Source organism: Oncorhynchus tshawytscha, linkage group LG10, assembly GCF_018296145.1.
Source record: "Oncorhynchus tshawytscha isolate Ot180627B linkage group LG10, Otsh_v2.0, whole genome shotgun sequence".
Classification (NCBI taxonomy): Eukaryota; Metazoa; Chordata; class Actinopteri; order Salmoniformes; family Salmonidae; genus Oncorhynchus; species Oncorhynchus tshawytscha.
The window spans coordinates 17,440,255-17,460,831 of record NC_056438.1 but is presented as its reverse complement, the minus strand read 5'-3'; the positions used below and the strand labels follow the sequence as shown (position 1 = coordinate 17,460,831).

Genomic DNA, 20,577 nt, shown 5'->3' with positions numbered 1-20,577 from the left:
TTCCCCAACACTGATGATGCCATTCAAACAGTTGCATTTCAAACATTGAGTACATTTGACTTAGTATATAGCTAACTTTGTGAAGTTTTGTTGCAGTCTGACAATTTTGACAGACACAGGAGGTATCTAAAATATCACAAAATGTAACGTCAAAGACAGTACAGTATGAAGATAGGTTAAAACGGCTTCTGCAATAGAAGTCCCCGATCACACTTGTAGGCGACCTTTATTTTTTTATTTTTTTATTTATTACAATACAATAACAAACAAAAAACATAGGACATCACTAGATGTATATTTTCTCTAAAGAAACATAAAATAACAAAGTAAAAAAATACAATAAAATCACTACACATGAATTGAGTTTCAAAAGTTAAAGTACCTATAATAAAATAAGGTCAGGGGTTACAATTGTATAAACCTATGATAGAGTTGTAAGAATACAGTGTTTTTTTGTTTTGTTATTGACTAATTCTAGAGATTTTATTAAATATTGGATTTCAAGTAAAAATATATTGCATTTGGGGACAGATTTCAACTATTTGTTTTTGTGTATATAACATTTACCAGAGAGAATAAAGAAATTCACAACTAATTCAGTTGTTTTGTTTTCATTTGAATAATAACATATTACATCTTTCACTGTAAATACAAGGGTTTTATTAATTAAATAAAAAATGTAACTACTTAACTCGCTCCAAAATAACTTCACAGAGTCTTCTTTATCACAGAAAACGCATATGTCATCCAAGTCAACAAGTTATTGCAAGAGTGTATTTTGTGCAAGTTCAAGTTAATTTATTTTACTTTATTTGATATACCAAATTTGGGAGGGGAGAAACCAAGCTTTGTTCCTTCCATTCAATTTCAGTACATATGCATTCCAAGAAGAATGTCCCTCTAGGAGAGTTCTTGTTCTTGGAGTTAAATATGTATCTTAATAAGAATGTATTATTACATTCTTATCCAGCAGGGGGAAACCTTCTAACATAAATTGTGCATCTATCTTGACATGTTCTCCAAACACAAGTGAGATGTAATTAATTGAATAAATCCTGAAGGTATTTTTTTGCATATAGTATTACATAGTTTCTAACACATTGGGAAGTTCTATGTTTGTAAGAACTTTCTGTAAGATAGTATATTCCATTCTTTATCAAATAAATCAAGCACAAATATAATATTTTTTTCAAACCACTTAGGGAACACCAAAGACTTGTTTTCAACAACAATGTCTTTGTTGTTCCACAGAAGGGCTTTGTGTAGGGAGAAGTTGTGGACATAACATAGTTGCCAGGCTAAAAGGGCTGTACATTAAATTTGGACAGTTTGATGGGTAATTTTAATGGAGAATAGTTGCACTTCCACAAAAATTGAAGACCACAGAAATTCATGAAAATGTGACAGGGAATTAAGTACCATATAGATTTAGAGCTAAGCATACGTCTTGTTATCCAATTTCCTTTAATTGTATTGTTGATATCAATTAAATCTAGTACTTCAAGCCCACCATCAAGTCTTTAGTTTGATATTACATACTTCTTAAGTTTGTGTTGTTTGTGTTGTGTTGTTACATACTTCCATATAAAGTCTAGGAAAATTGAGATGTTGACGGACAGAATGATTTTTCGCCATTGCTGACAAGCTAATCTCCGGGCTAACGTTAGTCTCACGCTGAACTGCGCGTGTGCAGTTGTCAAATCAACGGCACTTCTTCGATATAAAATAGTACTTGACAAAAATGAAAACGTATCAGTTTTACACTTTCACGAGATTGGAGTAAAAATGTGTTCACCTCCTTATGACATTGGCTCTAATCTAAATTGTGCCTTTAGATTTCGAAAAAAAAAACAACTAAGTAAGAACTTTTCACTTCTTTCATTGACTTCTCAAACTCTAAACCCCGGCCATTTCAGTTTCGTCAGTTCGCAAGCGTTACCAGAAGTCTTGCGATGTTGCGCCTCTGGGTTTAGAAACTCTGTGGTAAACGTGGTCGACCACACGCTCCCGCAAAGTACCTGGCAGCATGCACAAACAAATGTACGAACGCCATGATACCAAAGAAGAAGAACATCTCCCGTTTCAAGCCGGACACGTTTAATATACATACATACACCTGTTTCAGCTTTTTTTTTTTTAACTAGGCAACTATACCTCAGTGTGAGCTCATGCTTTTCGCTAACAAACTTCAAATGTAATTTCCTCATCTCTTTATGAAAAAGTACTATTGGATAAGGATATTCATTTTGAAGTATGCAGCAACCTTATGACTGAGCCATCCGAGCCACATTTTGCTTCACTCCCAACAAGGACCTAACTACCATGATACCAGCATTGTCAACAGTGCTCAGTAACCACTGAACGTATTGTCCGTGCTACCAGATAGCGTTGTGGTTATTTGAAAAAATTGACTTTTATCCTTAAAAAAGGGGTTATACAGTAATACTATATTTTCAGGGATCTTTTCTATAGTTTTTTACTTGGAAATTGTGTTTATAAATTGAATGGTCTCGCTATCCACGATGATGAGATTTGATACTCTTTTCTGAGCGCCAAGCGGGCAGAGGTTGAAGAGTTCATTCTTCTGATCACTGCTTTTGATGACGTTCCATGTCTTCTCTGGGGATATGGAGGAAGTATGATCAGAGGAGTAGGGTAGCCTTGTATATTTGAGAAAGTCAAAGAAATGTATTTTTTTTTTACAAAATATATGAGACTCAAATAAGGTGTAAATCCTACAACAAAGCTTGTATAGTATATTCGTAGCTACACAGAGATGTGTCTGCTTAGACTGTAAACTCTCCTTCCAGACTCACATTAAGCATTTCCAATCCAAAATTAAATCATCCTTCACTCATGCTGCCAAACATACCCTCATAAAACGGACTATCCTACCGATCCTTGACTTTGGCGATGTCATTTACAAAATAGCCTCCAACACTCTATTCAGTAAATTGGATGAAGTCTATCACAGTGCCATCCGTTTGGATGTTTTTTCGCAGCCGATGTGAGTTAGACCTTTAAACCGGTCAACATTCACAAGGCCGCAGGGCCAGACGGATTACCAGGACCTGTACTGCGAGCAAGCGATGACCAACTGGCAAGTGTCTTCACTGACATTTTCAACCTCTCCCTGTCCGAGTCTGTAATATCAACATGTTTTAAGTAGACCTCCATAGTCCCTGTGCCCAAGAACAGTAAGGTAACATGCCTAAATGACAACTGACCCGTAGAACTCATGTCTGTAGCCCTGAAGTGCTTTGAAAGGCTGGTCATGGCTCACATCAACACCATTATCCCATAAACCCTAGATGCACTCCAATTTGCATACCGCCCTAACAAATCCACAGATGATGCAATCTCTATTGCACTTCACACGGCCCTTTCCCACCTGGACAAAAGGAACACCTATGTGAGAATTCTATTCACTGACTACATACAGCTCAGCATTCAACACCATAGTGCCATCAAAGCTCATCAATAAGCTAAGAACCCTGGGACTAAACACCTCCCTCTGCAACTGGATCCTGGACTTCCTGACGGGTTGCCCTCAGGTGGTGAGGGTAGGTAACAACAAGCCCGCCACGCTGATCCTCAACACAGGGGCCCCTCAGGAGTGAGTACTCAGTCCCCTCCTGTACTCCCTGTTCACTCATGACTGCACGGCCAGGCACAACTCCAACAACATCATTAAGTTTGCCGATGACATGCATTGGGTGGTTGATCTGCTTCTGTTCTGTGGGGGGGAATATGTGCTCTTTTCGAAGGACGGATCCCGGACTCTCCGTGGCTATGGGATCTGGGGGGTCGGGGGTGGTCTGCCGGGCATTGGAATGACAACCCAACTCAGGATGAGGAGGGCTTTTAGCGGGTGGAATAGCTGGGACCAATTGGAGGTTTACTTAGTAGCAATGCAAATATCATGGTTCAGCTATATAGACACTCAATCATCATGTTACTTTTTGATGATACCTTTACAGACATATATGTTGATAAATAGAGTTGAAACTTGTTTCTCATTATGGTAAGTGGTGAAATCATTATGGTAAGTGGTGAAATAAGAACAGCCAGTTATAATTGTAATGGCTTAGCAGATAATAAGAAAAGACCACCAGTATTTACCTGGCTAAAAGAGAAGGAATAGAATATCTATTGTTTACAGGAAACTCATTCAACAATTTTAGATTAAGTTTTGTGGAAAAAGGACTGGGGGGGCAAAATATATTTCGAACATAGGCAAAGAAATTCAAAAGGGGAGATGATATTAGTTAACAGTAATTTTGATCCAAATGTGCAAATTGGCTGAATAGATCAGCAAGGTAGATGGATTATTTTAAATATGTTATTGGGCAATAAACAGATATGGTTTATTAACCTATATGGTCCAAATAATGATGATCCAAGCTTCTTTGAAAATATATATAAGAATTTATCAACTCTACAAGCAACACTAGACTCTATTATTATGGTGGGGGGTTTTAATACGGTTTTAAATACCTCAATGGATCGTAAATGAAATCACACTACAAACTATCACCCTCAGGCAGTAAGGAAATCATGAATGTCTTGGATATATTGGAGTTAGTGGATATATGGAGACTTAAATAACCTGACCTAGTGAGATATACATGGCGGAGGCTTAATCATGCTAGTCGTCTTGATTAGTTTCTTATGTCATTCTCTCTGGCACCAAAACTTAAAAAGGGGTTGACAGGGGACAGAATGCGGTCAGATCACATAATTGGCATATATATTACTCTTACAGAATTTCCACGTGGGCGAGGATATTGGAAATGTAATCAAAGCCTACGTCATGACAACTTATATATAACTTGGAGAGAAGAACTTATAACTGACTTTTTCGACATAACATAGGTACAGCAAATCTCCTTATTGTATGGGACACTTTTAAATGTGCCAATAGAGGCCATGCAGTTCAGTACTCTTCTATAAAACAAAAGCAATTTAGATCAAAATAGTCCATATTAACAAAGGAAATGAATAACTCTACCTACATGTAGTGATTACCTCAATTACGTCCACTAACCTCCATTGGCTCTGTACGCTATTGTTATATTCATGCTGATGTTTAATTACTTGTTCCTTTAATTTCTTATTCTTAATCGTATTTTTTTTAACTGCCTTGTTGTTTAGGGGCTTGTAAGTAAGCATTTCACTGTAAGGTTGTAATCGACGCATGTGACTAATACTATTGGATTTGATTTGATCTATTGAGCAAAAGAGGCGGCATTTTACGCCACCTGACAAGTACACCCGCTAGACCAGAAGCGGTTCAACTCGTGCATGTGTTGCCCTGCGCTCGCTTACGGACTGGAGTCTGGACAAGTATTCAGTACGGCTTTCTTTTCGTTTTCAAACGCATCCGCAGGCGAACTGCGTATCCTTGACTCAGTGATTGACGTGAGGAGAAGTTTAGAATTTTTGTTAGGATCGACAGCAGCATTAGGTTTTCATTCGGACTAGGGCAAGGATTCTACATTCACCACCGGACCATGACATAGGATTTAAACATGTAAACTGCATTTAAAAATGTAGAAAACGCCTGCTGGCAGACGACTGGTCCAAAACGGCACTATTCATCCCAAGCCGTGAGACATGACTTTTTGTCCGGAATGGAAATGTTTTATCGGAAAGCCTTGATGATCTGTGCTGAACTCACCCAATCCGTTAAAACATGAAACATAAATGATGTTTAATATTGCTACAGATAAGGGAACGTCCAGGTCGTTCTCTAATAATTTTGAGGATTTTGATTCCATACGCAGGGTGCTTCTATACAGGTCAGTATATTGATACATGCTATGCTACGGCAACGACGAAGAGAGTTGATATGAAAATGTCTAGTAAACTATTTGCACTTTCTTTGTGTTTCTTCTCGCATTCTTTGCACTTTTGTTTGACTGTTGTTGCTTTGTCCAAAGTCCAAAGCACTCTGAATGCCATATTAGATTTTAAAGGGGATTTAAAGATCTGGTGCAGTTCGTGGGGAGGGGGCGAACTAAACATAATTGGTGCTCTTGCCCATCTATTCAGCGGGAGATAGCTTGTTAAAATGTCGCAATATTTTTTGATTTAGCTGCGTTTGTGATTTTATTAGATACTTTGTACATTTGAGATACATTTGTATCTCATATTTCCAGAGCGTTTCAGACAAATGTTTCGCTTAGTTTAGGCATAGTCAAGAAGAGTTTAACCGTAGTTTACATTTTTGTTACTATTAACGTTGTTACACTGAAACATTTATTCAGTCAACCTCTTTTTATTGCACGCCTATTGTCTGTTTCTACCCTGCTGACGGAAAGCTTTCATGTTGTCAGGGAAACGTGAACATCAGCCAACCACACTGAGACAATTTGCGTCACGTGGCATAGTTGAAGAGCCCGTATGCAGACAACATGGCGATAGACTGCCGATGCTCACAAAGTAGAAAGTAGCTCAAACGTATTAGCTTTACGTTTAGAGTTATGACCGGTATCATCTTGTCGAACACATTTAACGAATGGAATTATGACTACTAAAGATTATAGCGGGACGCTCGAGCCCCATGCAGCTGCGTGTAAGCACCCGAGACGGGAGGGCGACGACAGGGAGGAACTGCATGACAACGGGAATGATAGTGAATCAACATCATCAAGTTACAGTCAGTCCGACTACTCCGAGTAAGATAACCCTGTACATAATTGCTTCCAAAAAGAAACCCTATTATTGAGAGGGCTATGGTATTGAAGGGCTGCCTGACTGTTTGCAAAATACAAATCATATCAAATTTTATTGGTCACATACGCATGGTTAGCAGATGCAAGTGTAGCGAAATGCTTGTGCTTCTAGTTCTGACAGTGCAGTAATATCTTACAAGTAATCTAACAATTCCCCAACAACTACATAATACACACAAATCTAAAGGGGTGAATGTTTTGTTGACATTGAGTGAAATGTTATTTTCCTGACACCACACTCGGAGTGCCCTCACCTCCTCCCTGTAGGCTGTCTCGTCGTTGTTGGTAATCAAGCCCACTACTGTTGCGTCGTCTGCAAACTTGATGATTGAGTTGGATGCGTGCATGGCCACGCAGTCATGGGTGAACAGGGAGTACAGGAGGGGGCTGAGCACGCACCCTTGTGGGGCCCCAGTGTTGAGGATCAGCGAAGTGGAGATGTTGTTTCCTACCTTCACCACCTGTGGGCGGCACATCAGAAAGTCCAGGACCCAATTGCACAGGGTGGGGTTGAAACCCAGGACCCGCAGCTTGATGATGAGCTTGGAGGGTACTGTGGTGTTGAATGCTGAGCTATAGTCAAAGAACAGCATTCTTACATAGGTATTGCTCTTGTCCAGATGGGACAGGGTAGGGTGCAGTGTGATGGCGATTGCATTGTCTGTGGACCTGTTGGGGCGGTAAGCAAACTGAAGTGGGTCTAGGGTAGCCGGTAAGGTGGAAGTGATAGGATCATTGACTAGTCTCTCAAAGCACTTCATGATGACAGAAGTGAGTGCTACGGGGCGGTAGTCATTTAGTTCCGTTATCATTGCTATCTCAAGAACAGGAACAATGGTGGCCATCTTGAAGCATGTGGGGACTGCAGACTGGGATAGGGAGAGATTGAATATGTCAGTAAATACACCAACCAGCTGGTCTGCGCATGCTCTTAGGACGCGGCTAGGGATGCCGTCTGGGCCCTTGCGAGGGTTAACACGTTTAAATGTTTTACTCACGTTGGCCACGGAGAAGGAGAAGGGGGGGGGCAGTCCTTGTTTGCAACCTCAGCTGTCTAGTCATCTTCATCAGTTGCCACCTCAACTTTATAACTTGAAAACCGAGGCAGCTCACTGGAAGCGACTTGGCAGGTGAAGCAGGATGCACACTGACTGTAAAGTGGTCTAGAGGTGGCTTACTGGCTACTATTATTCTTCACCAATGTGTGGATGGCTTTGCAGTATCAACATCTGTTTTATTAAGCTCATGTCATGCAATTCTTATAATAAAGCAAGGTAGGCTTATGCTATGTTCACCTAACAAAGTCTGTGTAGTATATGGATTCTATGAGAAATTATAAACTTTTAAATTAATTACATTTCTATAGCGCTTTTCATAGAATCTCAAAGTGCTTCAAGAGCAAAAAACAAACAAGCAATATATCCTGACAGATCAATCAATAGAGGCCAAGTCTTTGAAAGCTGCATGGTTGACGATGGTGATGGAGTCTGCTGATGATCTTGTAGCTACTGGACTTCTCTTCCACTCTGTGTAGCAGACACCTGGCTGATGCTTCATCAGGTCTGGGCGCCAGAAAGATCACCACTCACAGTTCAGAATAGTAGCCAGTCGTCCTCACTTACGTGCCCTCTGCCTTAGCACTGCTGTAGTCCTCTTTCTTAGGCTTCAAGCGACTCTTTCAAACAAAAAGCTAGCCAAGCCAAAACCTGTTAACCTGTCAGTCAATATGGAAATCCGTGGCTCAAAAACAGCAGAGACTGTGTATATATACAATAAAAACTCTTATGTTATCAAAAACAAAAGAGCTGATTCAAATTCTATAATTAAAAACACCTCAAATATAACTAAATATGTAGCTACACATTTACAGGAGCTCTGTGCTTAGGCTGCTTTTAGGGCGCCATGGCAACTATGTTTAAATGTTGTGTTCACCGTATCCAAAGAGCCTCTCAGAGTATGAGTACTGATGTAGGATCAGTTTAGCCTTTTAGATCATCATGAATGACACTATATGGACTGGTTGGGACCTGATCCTAGATTAGTACTCCTACTCTGAGATGTTTTGAGGATAAGGGACCAGAGCTCTATCTGCACTGCAGCACTGGTATGAACAGATAACTATCTCTGCTATCCTATCTGGCCATGTCACCTTTCAAAGAAGGTCGTCATCTGTACTCAATTAATGTAGAACTCAACTGTAAGCCATGGAATGCGTCCAAATGGCACCCTTTTCCCTAGAATCCTATGTGCCCTGATTAAATGGAGTGCACTATGTAGTGAATAGGGTGCCATTGGGGACGCAGAAGTGGTATTGAAACAGAAGAGATGGATGAGGCAAAAGTAAAAGGAACCATAAGTGTAGTTGCACTATTCTGGGCCTAGTATACTACTCTCCTCCTCTTTTTCTATCAAAGTTTGATAGAACTCTAAATGTATTCCAATTTGGAAACTTAACCTTCATAAATAATTATATGCTATTTACCATCCTTAGTGAATTTATGGATGTGTTTTCCAAGAGTCTACCACAGAGGCAGCACAGCTTCATTTAGAGGGAGACCGACCGACAGAAAAAAATGCCTGGCTGAATTTTTTAGGTTTTCTTTTTGCCGAGTTAGGGCATTTTCTCTCTCGGAGCGGTGATGTGGGTTTCCCTTTTTCTTGTCTCTGCCTGTCTCAAAAAAATGCCATTTCTAGTCTTTCTCCAGGCGTGTTGTTTTCTTTCTCCCCCAAATGCCACACGATAAATTAGAACAGAAATGCACTCCCCTGGGAATGAGTGAGAGAGAAGATTAGGGGATAATAAAACATCTTGTAAATGTAGTTGTTTTGAAGTATTATTAAATTAAAACAATGTATGTCATACAACTTTACACCTGTAGCCTACATGGTGGTTGTCCTCTTGCAAATGTGCCTTTCAGTCATCGCTCTTCCTTAAGTTCTACACTGACCCAGAACACAATACAAGATGGGCTATCAGACTTTCTGGCTGTTTGACAGAGTTTCACTTGTTACACTGTAGTGTAATTGTGTTACTAACCCATTTGAATAGCATCATACAAGACTCCTGTTTAGATGGGGATTGAAGTCGACAAGGGCTAATCTGACATATTGTGATGAAAGCCAATGTGCTCTAAATTGATTAGAATATATGCACTTTTAATCCTCAAGTGAGCCTTACGCCTCTACACTGTAGTTCTTAACCTGACAGTTCCTATCAGATGGGTTTACCGGGCAGGCAAACCATCACTTTTGACTCTGCTCTCAAACAGTTTCACTCAGTCTATGCTTTTTGTCTGTTCATTCCCAGCGACCTAGAGCCAGAATGGCTGGACGACGTCCAGAAGAACGGCGAGCTCTTCTACCTGGAGCTGAGCGAGGGCGAGGAGGAGGCGGCATTAGCTCAGGCCGCCGCCAATAATGGCCTCCCCACCAATCACGTGCACTTCAGTGAGAAGGAGGCGGAGATAATCAGCGAGGAGTGCAGGAAGCGTTCTGATGGCACTCCAACCAAGGGAGAGCCCAAGCTGAAAAGACTTGCCAGGATCCTACGGAGGAAGAGGCGGCCATCCCAGCGGAGTGGGCCCGACGGAGGAGCCAAAGACTCGTCATCGCTTCCGACGTCCATCTTGAAAAACCAGGCGGGGCAGAGGGCGGGGCTGGTGGTCCAGCAGCAGCATCTGAAAGAGGTGTGTGTCTACCTGAACCCCAAACGGCTGGGCAGCTGCTCACCTCCTCCCCCGGAGAGAGGGGGTCTACTGGAGGCTCTGCTGGGGGTGGTGCATCGCCCATCCTGGGGCCAGGGAGACCCTGCAGGGGGGAGAGGGGAGAGGATCACCGTCCACGGCCTGGTGCCCAACAGCCCCGCCATCAAGTGTACACAGATACTGATCGGTGAGTGTTCAAAACCTCACTGTGGGGATGTCCGAAATGGTACCCTAGTCCCTATATAGCCAACTGATTTTGACCATAATCGCCCTGGTCAAAAGTAGTGCTCTTTAAAGGGAATAAGGGTGCCATTTCAGACTCACCTAATGTGCCTGTCATATACACATTGCCAGACTTTTGGATGGGCACTGGCAGAAATCCCAGAAAGACTGCAAGACATTTTTTATTGACATGATATTAAGTACTTATAAAGTTGTTTTACAGCAAACTGTTTCTTATGTTTGTGGAGACTGACGTCGACACAGTTGCTTTGGGCAGACCAAGGAATGCAAAGAAACTCCACATGAGTTTGTGTTTAAAGCCATGCCTTTTATGTAGCCTACCACTCCATGCTAAAACAATTAGCCTAGACTCGTTAAATACCTGAAATAATTGAGGTGAAGTCTTTGTTAAGGAGATAAGAATGGATAGAGGTCTGCACTGGGGCAGGTGAAACTCCTTGATATACAAAAAGAAACAACAGCACGTTTGGCTCTTTTTATATCCGTGGACTATATTTCCAGACTATGCTCCTCCACTAAAACCATACTATTTGGAAAACAGATGACACAATACTTTTTCGCCGTACCAACCAAAGTTGTTAGGAATTCGACTGGCAGCTCATTAAAAACAGTGCAGCTCATTAAAAACAGGGCCGAAAAGATACACGCATACATACAGTTGAAGTCGGAAGTTTACATACACCTTAGCCAAATACATTTAAACTCAGTTTTTCCAAATTCCTAGTAAAAATTCCCTGTCTTTGGTCATTTAGGATCACCACTTTATTTTAAGAATGTGAAATGTCAGAATAATAGAACAGAGAATGATTTTTTTCAGCATTTCTTTCTTTCATCACATTCCCACAGAAGTTTACATACACTCTATTATTATTTGGTAGCAGTGCATTTAAATTGTTTAACTTCTTGGCGCACCCATCCCGTTAGTGGGATAATTTTCGTCAACATCCACTGAATTGCAGAGCGCCAAATTCAAATTAAATTACTAAAAATATTAAATTTTCATGAAATCACAAGTGCAATATAGCAAAACACAGCTTAGCTTGTTGTTAATCCACCTGGCATGTCAGATTTCAAAAAAGCTTTTCGGTGAAAGCTATCCAAGCATTTATGTTAGCACATCTCTCTCAGCAGACAAAACATTACAAACAGCAAGCAGCAAAGTAGATTGGTCACGAAAGTCAGAAAAGCAATAAAATGAATCGCTTACCTTTGATGATCTTCGGATGTTTGCACTCACGAGACTCCCAGTTAGGAAAATTCCAAATAGTATCTGTAACTTTTTCAATAGGAGTGAGAGAGAAAATGTCTGCTCCAAGCTGCTCACTCGTGCAAAACTCTGCTGGCACCTAGCCATCCAGTGACGCGATGTGATCGTTCTCGCTCATTTTTCAGAATAAAAGCCTGAACCTATGTCTAAAGACTGTTCACACCATGTGGAAGCCATCGGAAAAGGAATCTGGTTGATATCCCTTTAAATGGAGGGAAGGCATGCAATGGAACAGAGAGGTTTCAGGAAAAACAGCACTTCCTGATTGGATTTTCCTCAGGTTTTCGCATGCAATATCAGTTCTCTTATACACACAGACAATATTTTTGACAGTTTTGGAAACTTTAGAGTGTTTTATATCCTAATCTGACAATTATATGCATACTCTAGATTCTGGGCCTGAGAAATAGGCAGTTTCACTTGGGTACGTTTTTCATCCAAACATCAAAATACTGCCCCCTACACTCAAGAGGTTAACTTGGATCAAATGTTTCGGGTAGCCTTCCACAAGCTTCCAACAATAAGTTGGGTGAATTTTGGCCCATTCCTCCTGACAGAGCTGGTGTAACTGAGTCAGGTTTGTAGGCCTCCTTGCCCGCACACGTTTTTTCTGTTCTGCCCACACATTTTGTATCGGATTGAGGTCAGGGCTTTGTGATGGCCACTCTGGCCACTTTGTTGTCCTTAAGCCATTTTTCCACAACTTGGGAAGTATGCTTGGGGTCATTGTCCATTTTGAAGACCCATTTGCGACCAAGCTTTAACTTCCTGACTGATGTCTTGAGAAGTTGCTTCAATATATCCACATCATTTTCCTTTCTCATGGTGCCATCTATTTTGTGAAGTGTACCAGTCCCTCCTCCAGCAAAGCACCCCCACAACATGATGCTGCCACCCCGTGAATCACAAATGGGATGGTATTAGTCATTATGGCCAAACTGTTGTATTTTTGTTTCATTTGACCAGAGGACATTTCTCCAAAAAGTACGATCTTTGTCCCCATGTGCAGTTGCAAACCAGGCTTTTTTGCAGTTGCAAACCTGGCAGTCAGGCTTTTTTTATGGTAGTTTTGGAGCAGTGGCTTCTTCCTTGCTGAGCGGCCTTTCAGGTTATGTCGATATAGGACTCTTTTTACTGTAGATACTTTTGTACCTGTTTCCTCCAGAATCTTCACAAGGTCCTTTGGTGTTGTTCTGGGATTGATTTGGACTTTTCGCACCTAAGTGCATTCACCTCTAGGAGACAGAACGCGTCTCCTTCCTGAGTGGGATGACGGCAGTGTGTTACCATGGTATTTATACTTGCGTACTGTTGTTTGTACAGATGAACGTGGTACCTTCAGGCATTTGGAAATTGCTCCCAAGGATGAACCAGACTTGTGGAGGTCTACAATTTGTTTTCTGAGGTCTTGGCTGATTTCTTTTATTTTTCCCATGATATCATGCAAAGAGGCACTGAGTTTGAAGTTAGGCCTTGAAATACATCCACAGGTACACCTCCAATTGACTCAAATGATGTCAATTAGCCTATTAGAAGCTTCTAAAGCCATGGCATAATTTTCTGGAATTTTCCAAGCTGTTTAAAGGCACAGTCAACTTAGTGTATGTAAACTTCTGACCCACTGGAATTGTGATACAGTGAATTACAATTGAAATAATCTGTCTGTAAACAGTTGTTGGAAAAATTACTTGTCATGCACAAAATAGATGTTTTAACCGACTTGCCAAAAATATAGTTTGTTAACAATACATTTGTGGTGTGGTTTAAAAATGAGTTTTAATGACTCCAACCTAAGTCTATGTAAACTCCCGACTTCAACTGTACATTAATTTGCTTAGCCTACAGTACAGACTCGATAGAGTGCGTTTGCAGAAATATCACTATTGACGCTTATTTTTTGCTATCTACGTTAATAACATGCTGCTGTTATGCATCGACTTCCTTTTCCTCCTCCTCAGGTGATGACCTAGTGGCAGTGGACGATGTGGATGTTACCACAGAGAACATTGAGAGGGTTCTCTCCTGCATTCCTGGGCCTACACAGGTGTGTGTGTTTCCAAGACCACCCACCCCACTCATTACTGCCATATTAAAAGAACAGTAGTTAGAGGGAAGTATGCGCTGTTGTGTGTTGTGTTTGAGGTAAGTGTACTATTAGCTGTAATGCTGCTTCCACAATGCGAAAATATGCCAAAGTTGTCCAACAGATTAGATGTTGTTTGTTGAGCCCTATTCACATGATTTGTCCTCCATGATCATGTATCTTTCTCAGCTCTTGGTTTTCTTCATGAAAAGACCACATAAAACATACACGTCTCTGTGCGCCAAATGGCACCCGGCGCCGATCAAAAGTATTGCCCTATTAGGGATTAGGGTGCAATTTGGGACGTAGCCTCTGAAACAGCAACAGCAGCCAAAGAAAGGGAAGTCCTCCACATGAACTCAATTACAGACAAACTCCTTTTTTCGAACCAACACGTCTGCTCTGTTCAAAAGTGTTAGAAGCTGGTTTCTACACACTCATGGCAGGCAGGTGCACACATGGCAGACACACACTAAGACGCAAGGTAGACATACATACACAGACACACAAGGCAGACTAAGACTGTGTCAGGATCATTCCACTGCCCCACACTTTAAAAGTGAGGGCTAGGATGTTAGCATAAACCCAATGGATGCTATACTGTAGCTCTGACCAAAGTCACACATTCATAAGGCTAGAATGCCTTGAGTTGGCCTGATTCAGAGCTGAGATAAAAGTGAGCTAAGTCATTAATTGACCTCAATGAGAGACGTGCTTGAAATTTCAAGATAGTGTGTGATCTGAAGTACGAATACCAGATACTTATCTTGCTTTGCACAATGAATCAATGAACCAAACCCAACTAAGTGTACAGTGCCTTCAGAAAGTATTCACAACCTTTGACTTTCTTCAGATTTTGTTGTGCTACAGCCTGAGTTTAAAATATTGTGGTAAAGCGTGGGGTGTTGGGTTGAGCGGGCAGAGATTGACACAGAGACGGGGTGGTTTTAGTCCGCAAAAACAACTTTACTAAGACAAAAAATAAACAACAAAGAAAATCACTTAGGTTTGGCTCGGTCCTTCTCTACTGTGGCTTGGTGTTGGTCTCTCCCCATTCTCTCTCAAGGGTGTGCCACCGTGCTCCTTTTATTTGGCCTCCGCGGCTGGTTGGCACTTTCCTCTAATTACCTCCACTTAGAGCTGTCCGTGTCGGGGTGCCCAGCTCCCGTATTCCCAGCAGAGGGAGCCAACTTCGCCTCACGTACCTCCCCTCTATTACCATCCCCCGGAGTAGACCTCCGTTCATCGCACCATCTGGGGTAGTTGTGCCTTTAAGTCTGTGGGGAGAAGCTATTGTGGCAAAATTAGTAGTACCCTGCTAAACCTCAGGAATGACTTCACCTGCCTCTTGGTTCGGGGGACCGGCCATCCCCTAATGGCAATGTTTTTTTTCTTGGGGTTTCACATTTCCCCTCCCGATCTGATAGCCCAGGTACTCCACCTCGGCATAGCCCAGCTTGCACTTGAGGGGGTTCGCGGTCAGTCCTGCACCACTTAGCGCATCCACCACGGCCTGCAACCTACAAAGATGCGACTCCCAACTGTCACTGTGCACAATTATGTCGTCCAGATAAGCAGCGGCGTACTCACTGTGCGGCCGCAGGACGCGGTCCATGAGTCGCTGAAAGGTCGCTGGTGCCCTGTGGAGCCCGAAAGGCAGAACCCGGTAGTGGTATAGCCCCCCACTGCCAGTGGCGCCTGCCAGTACCCCTTCGTCAGGTCCAAGGTGCTGACGTATCTCACCATCCCCAAGCGGTCGTTCAGTTCGTCCACACGGGGCCTGGGGTAGGCATCGAACTTACTGACCTTGATCAGGCTCTGGAAGTCATTACAGAAGCAGACAGTTTCGGAACCAGCACTATGGGGCTAGACCACTCACTGTGTGACTCCTCCAGTACCCCCATTTCTAGCATTGTCGCCACTCCCGCTGGACCGCCACCCTCTGGGTTTCCGGTATCTGGTATGGCCGTTTACGCACTTTTTCTCCTGTATTGGTGTGGATATGATGTTCTACGAGATCCGTACGCCCCGGCACCTCCCCCATTGCAACTTCGACCGAGGGCGGGCCCTGCTGTGGCCGGGTCCATGTTACGCACAGCGTGTGTGCCATTTCTTCAGTAAATTCACATAGTAAAGCTGGAGGGGTTTTCTCCGCCCCGGTTGGTGGACCTGGTTCACCTGGTTGGAATTCTCGTGGTTGGGCCCCCCGGTTGTAGACACGCTCCTGGGCATATTGCGCCTGGGCCATGTGCTCTCTCACCACTGGCCAAATCGCCGTCATCCTCTCCCTCATCTTCTCCACATGTTCTACTATGCTGCGAAGGGGGGTCGGCTGCTCTTCCCAGACCTCCTTGGCTAGGTCCAGCAGCCCGAGGGGCCGACGACCATACAGGAGCTCAAAGGGGGAGAACCCAGTGGATGCTTGGGGTATGTCGCGCACTGAAAACATTCGGTGGGGCAGCAGCTAGTCCCAGTTCCTCCCTTCTCTCTCAACGACCTTCTAGGCATCTGTTTTGGGGTTTTGTTGAAGCGTTCCACCAGCCTGTCGTGGGCTGGATGGTACACACTGGTACTCACCTGTTTTATTCGTAACAGATTGCAGACATCTTTCATCACCCGAGACATGAATGCGGTGCCCTGGTCCGTCAGGATTTCCTGTGGAATACCCACCCGGCTAAATAAATGGAAGAGCCCCCTTGCGATACCTTTTGCTGCCGCCGTACGTAGCGGGATTGCCTCAGGATACCGCGTGGCGTAATCCACGATGTCCAGGATGTATTGGTGTCCCGTCATGGTCTTCACCAACAGACCCTCCAGATCCATTTCCACCCACTTGAATGGCTCTCCTATAATGGGAAAGGAAACCAAAGGGTTTCGATAATGCATCCTCGGAGCTGTGATCTGGCACTCCAGGCAACTACAGCAGTAGTCCTCCACGGCGCGCTTGACTCCGGGCCAGTGGAACTTGTTCCCGATCCGCTCCCTGGTTTTCTCCATCCCCAGGTGTGCCCCAAGCAGGTGGGTGAGGGCAAGCTGCAACACAGTCCTAACATACTGGCTGGGTATGAGTAACAAGTCTTGTCTCCCCATTATGCGTTACTACCTGATACAATAAATTATGCTTGATTGCGAAGTGGGGGTAGCGCCAATCACTTATCCCAGATAACAGTAGTCACCTCCTCGTCCCCCGGTTTCTCCTTCCCCTCTCATGTGAGCCACTGCGGGTGGGCCAGGGTCACCATGCTGCCGGAGTCCAGCAGAGTGCTGGTGTCGATGCCATCGATTCGTACAGGAACCATCGGAGTGGCTGTCTCGGTGTGCGCCCAACAGGAGGTGATGTAACTCGCCATCCGGGTTACCCCAGAGCTGGGGGTGCCCCAGCTCACCGCCCCCCTCACCGCGTCTCAATTCCCGCTCGGGCCTCTCAGCAGGTCCTGGGTGTTCTGGTGAATTTCCACCGTGGTCAGCAATTCCTCCAGGCTCTGGGGGTTCTGCATGCTCACCGTCTTCGTCATCTCTTATGGCAGGTTCTGAAGGTATTTATCCAGGACGAGCTTGTTGAGCATCTGGAGGGACGGTACTTTAGTCAGTAGCCAGCCATTGGTCAGGCGCACCAGGTCGCTCATCTGAGCACAGGGGGAAAGGGTGGGATCAAAGGCCCAGCCGTGGACCAGTTGTGCACGGTGTGCAAGATTGAACCCATAACGGCTCAATATCTCCCGTTTGAGTCCCTCATAATTTGCGGCCTGGTCAGTGTTCAAATCAAAGTAGGCCTTCTGGGCCTTCCCAGAGAGGTAGGGTGCCAACAGGCTGGCCCACTTGGGCTGGGGCCATCCTTCCCGCTGTGCCGTCCTCTCGAAGGTGCACAAATATGACTCCACGTCATCTTCCTCCCTTAACGGAACCAGGAACTGATTCGGGCCAGACTCCTGAGCCCTCCCAACCTTCAACTGGGCTACCTCTGCTACCAGTCTGCGGTTTTGTTGGTGCTGCTCCTCCAGCGCTTGCTCCTGGTGAGCCTGTTGCTTCTGCTGGCTGAGGATGAACTGAGCTACCAGCTCCTCCATGGTAATCTCCGTACGCTCGACCCCACGGCACCCAAAGCTACTGAGATACCCGCATTCTCCACCATATGTTGTAAACTGTGGGGTGTTGGGTTGAGCGGGCAGAGATTGACACAGAGACGGGGAGGTTTTAGTCCGCAAAAACAACTTTACTAAGAGAGAAAATAAGCATAACAAAGAAAATCACTTAGGTCTGGCTCGGTCCTTCTCCCCGTTCTCTGTCGCGGTGTGCCACCGTGCTCCTTTTATTTGCCTCCACGGCTGGTTGTAACTTTCCTCTAATTACCTCCACTTAAAGCTGTCCGTGTCGGGGTGCCCAGCTCCCGTATTCCCAGCAGAGGGAGCCAACGTCGCCTCACGTACCTCCCCTCTATTACCATCCCCTGGGGTAGACCTCCTGGGATACCACAATATATTAAAACAAGATTTTGTGTCACTGGTCTACACACAATACCCAATAATGTCAAAGTTGAATTATACTTTTTGAAATGTTAACAAATTATTTAAATATTAAAGCTGAAATGTATTCAGTCAATAAGTATTCAACCCCTTTGTTATGGCAAGCCTAAATAAGTTCAGGGGTAAAAATGTGCTTAACAAGTTACATAATAAGTTGCATGGACTCATTCTGTGTGCAATAATCGTGTTTAACATGATTTTTGAATGACAAAAAAAAGCAGACATTGAATATCCCTTTGAGCATGGTTAAGTTATTAATTCCACTTTTAAGATGATGTCTCAATACACCCAGTCACTACAAAGATACAGGCGTCCTTCCTAACTCAGTAGCCGGAGAGGAAGGCAACCGTTCAGGGATTTGACCATGAGGCCAATGGTGACTTTAAAACAGTTAGAGTTTAATGGCTGTGATAGGAGAATACAGAGGATGGATCAACAACATTGTAGTCAGTCCACAATATTAACTTAAATGACAGAGTGAAAAGAAGGACGCATGTACAGAATAGAAAATGTTCCAAAACATGAATCCTGTTTGCAATAAGGCACTAAAGTAAACCTGCAAAAAATGTGGCAAAGAAATTCACTTTATGTCCTGAATACAAAGTGTTATCTTTGGGGCAAATCCAACACAACACTGAGTACCACTATTCATATTTTCAAGCATGGCGGTGGCTGCATCAAGTTATGGGTATGCTTGTCATCGGCAAGGACTAGGGAGTTTTTTTGGGATGAAAAGAAATGGAATACAGCTAAGCACAGGCAAAATATCAGAGGGAAACCAGGTTCAGTCTGCTTTTCAACAGACACTGGGAGACAAATTCACCTTTCAGCAGGACATTAACCTGAAACACAAGGCCAAATATACACTAGAGTTGCTTACCAAGACGACATTGAATGTACCTGAGTAGCCTAGTTACAGTTTTGACTTAAATCAGCTTGAAAATCTATGGCAAGACTTGAAAATGGCTGTCTATTAGTGATCAACAACCAACTTGACAGAGCTTGAAGAATACATTTATTTTTTTATGTGAAAATATTGTACAATCTGCAAAGACTTTCCCAGAAAGACTCAGCTATAAATACTGCCAAAGGTGATGCTAGCATGTATTGACTCAGGTGGTTGAATACTTATCTAATCAAGCTATGTTAGTGTTTTATTTTTTATAAATTATAACATTTAAGAAAATGATCTTCCACTTTGTCATTACAGAGTATTTTGTGTTTATTGTTGACAAAAAAAGGACAATTAAATCAATTTTAATCCCACCTTGTAACACAACAAAATGTGGAAAAAGTCTAGGGGTGTGAATACTTGCTGAAGGCACTGTATCTATAATCTCTGTGTGTGACTGTTTTAGGAATTTTATGTTTGTCCGTATTTAATTTGCTCCCTTGATCAAAGATGTCTTTAAGTCTCTGTACATCCATTGTAGGAGGAATGGTTGAGTGGAATGGCGCTCACCACTGTGTACAGACATCTTCTCCCATTCCATTTGGCTTCGATCAGCTGTCAAAACCTATATAGTAGGTAACAATCTCCACCTTTTTACATGAGGAAAACTATCCAATTCTGAGATATGGTGCTTTGATCGCCATTCAGGAAACTGCTCAAGCTTTTTGCTCATTCGTCTCCTCACACGGTCAAAACAGGGCCTCAAGAAGGAGGAATTTGTAAATGATAGTGTGTCTGGGGAGTGATGGCGTTTGCAACGAGAGAGGGAGACAGAGACAGAGACAGAGGTAGAGGTAGTTGTTTGGGATAACCACAGGAAAACGACCATTACGCTGTGGTCACTGAGAGAACAGCTGATTAGAAGACTCGGCCAGATAGCAAATTACACTGTAGAGAAGAGAGGAGAAGAAGAGAATAGATGAGAGGAGAAGAGAGGAGAAAAAACAACAAGGCCTCTCGTCGGTCCGTCGTGGCTTAGGACGGAGCTACTGTAGAACTGGCATACTCCGAGGAAACGTAAACTTTGGTGGTGGTTCTCTCTGTGTGCGTATGTGTGTTTTTCTGTGA

At 43.3% G+C, this 20,577-nt stretch overlaps 1 protein-coding gene and 1 non-coding gene across 5 annotated transcripts in view; both read left to right on the top strand.

Moving 5' to 3' along the window:
• The first annotated feature begins 2,441 nt into the window (after window positions 1-2,441).
• LOC112261170 lies at window positions 2,442-2,650 on the top strand. The gene has a single exon (XR_002955124.1). It is a non-coding gene; the product is annotated as a small nucleolar RNA U3 (small nucleolar RNA).
• A 2,621-nt stretch (window positions 2,651-5,271) lies between these two features.
• Window positions 5,272-20,577, top strand: part of intu (inturned planar cell polarity protein) — a 52,121-nt gene continuing 36,815 nt past the window's right edge. For 2 of the 4 annotated variants that reach the window (XM_024434550.2, XM_024434549.2), the window contains exons 1-3: window positions 5,272-5,801; window positions 10,045-10,628; window positions 13,910-13,995. In XM_024434550.2, the coding sequence (XP_024290318.1) occupies window positions 5,707-5,801; window positions 10,045-10,628; window positions 13,910-13,995 (765 nt within the window). In that variant the 5' untranslated portion in view covers window positions 5,272-5,706. Of the gene's footprint in view, window positions 5,802-6,381; window positions 6,681-10,044; window positions 10,629-13,909; window positions 13,996-20,577 lie in introns of those variants that run through there. The other 2 variants (XM_024434547.2, XM_024434548.2) reach the window with 2 other exon arrangements.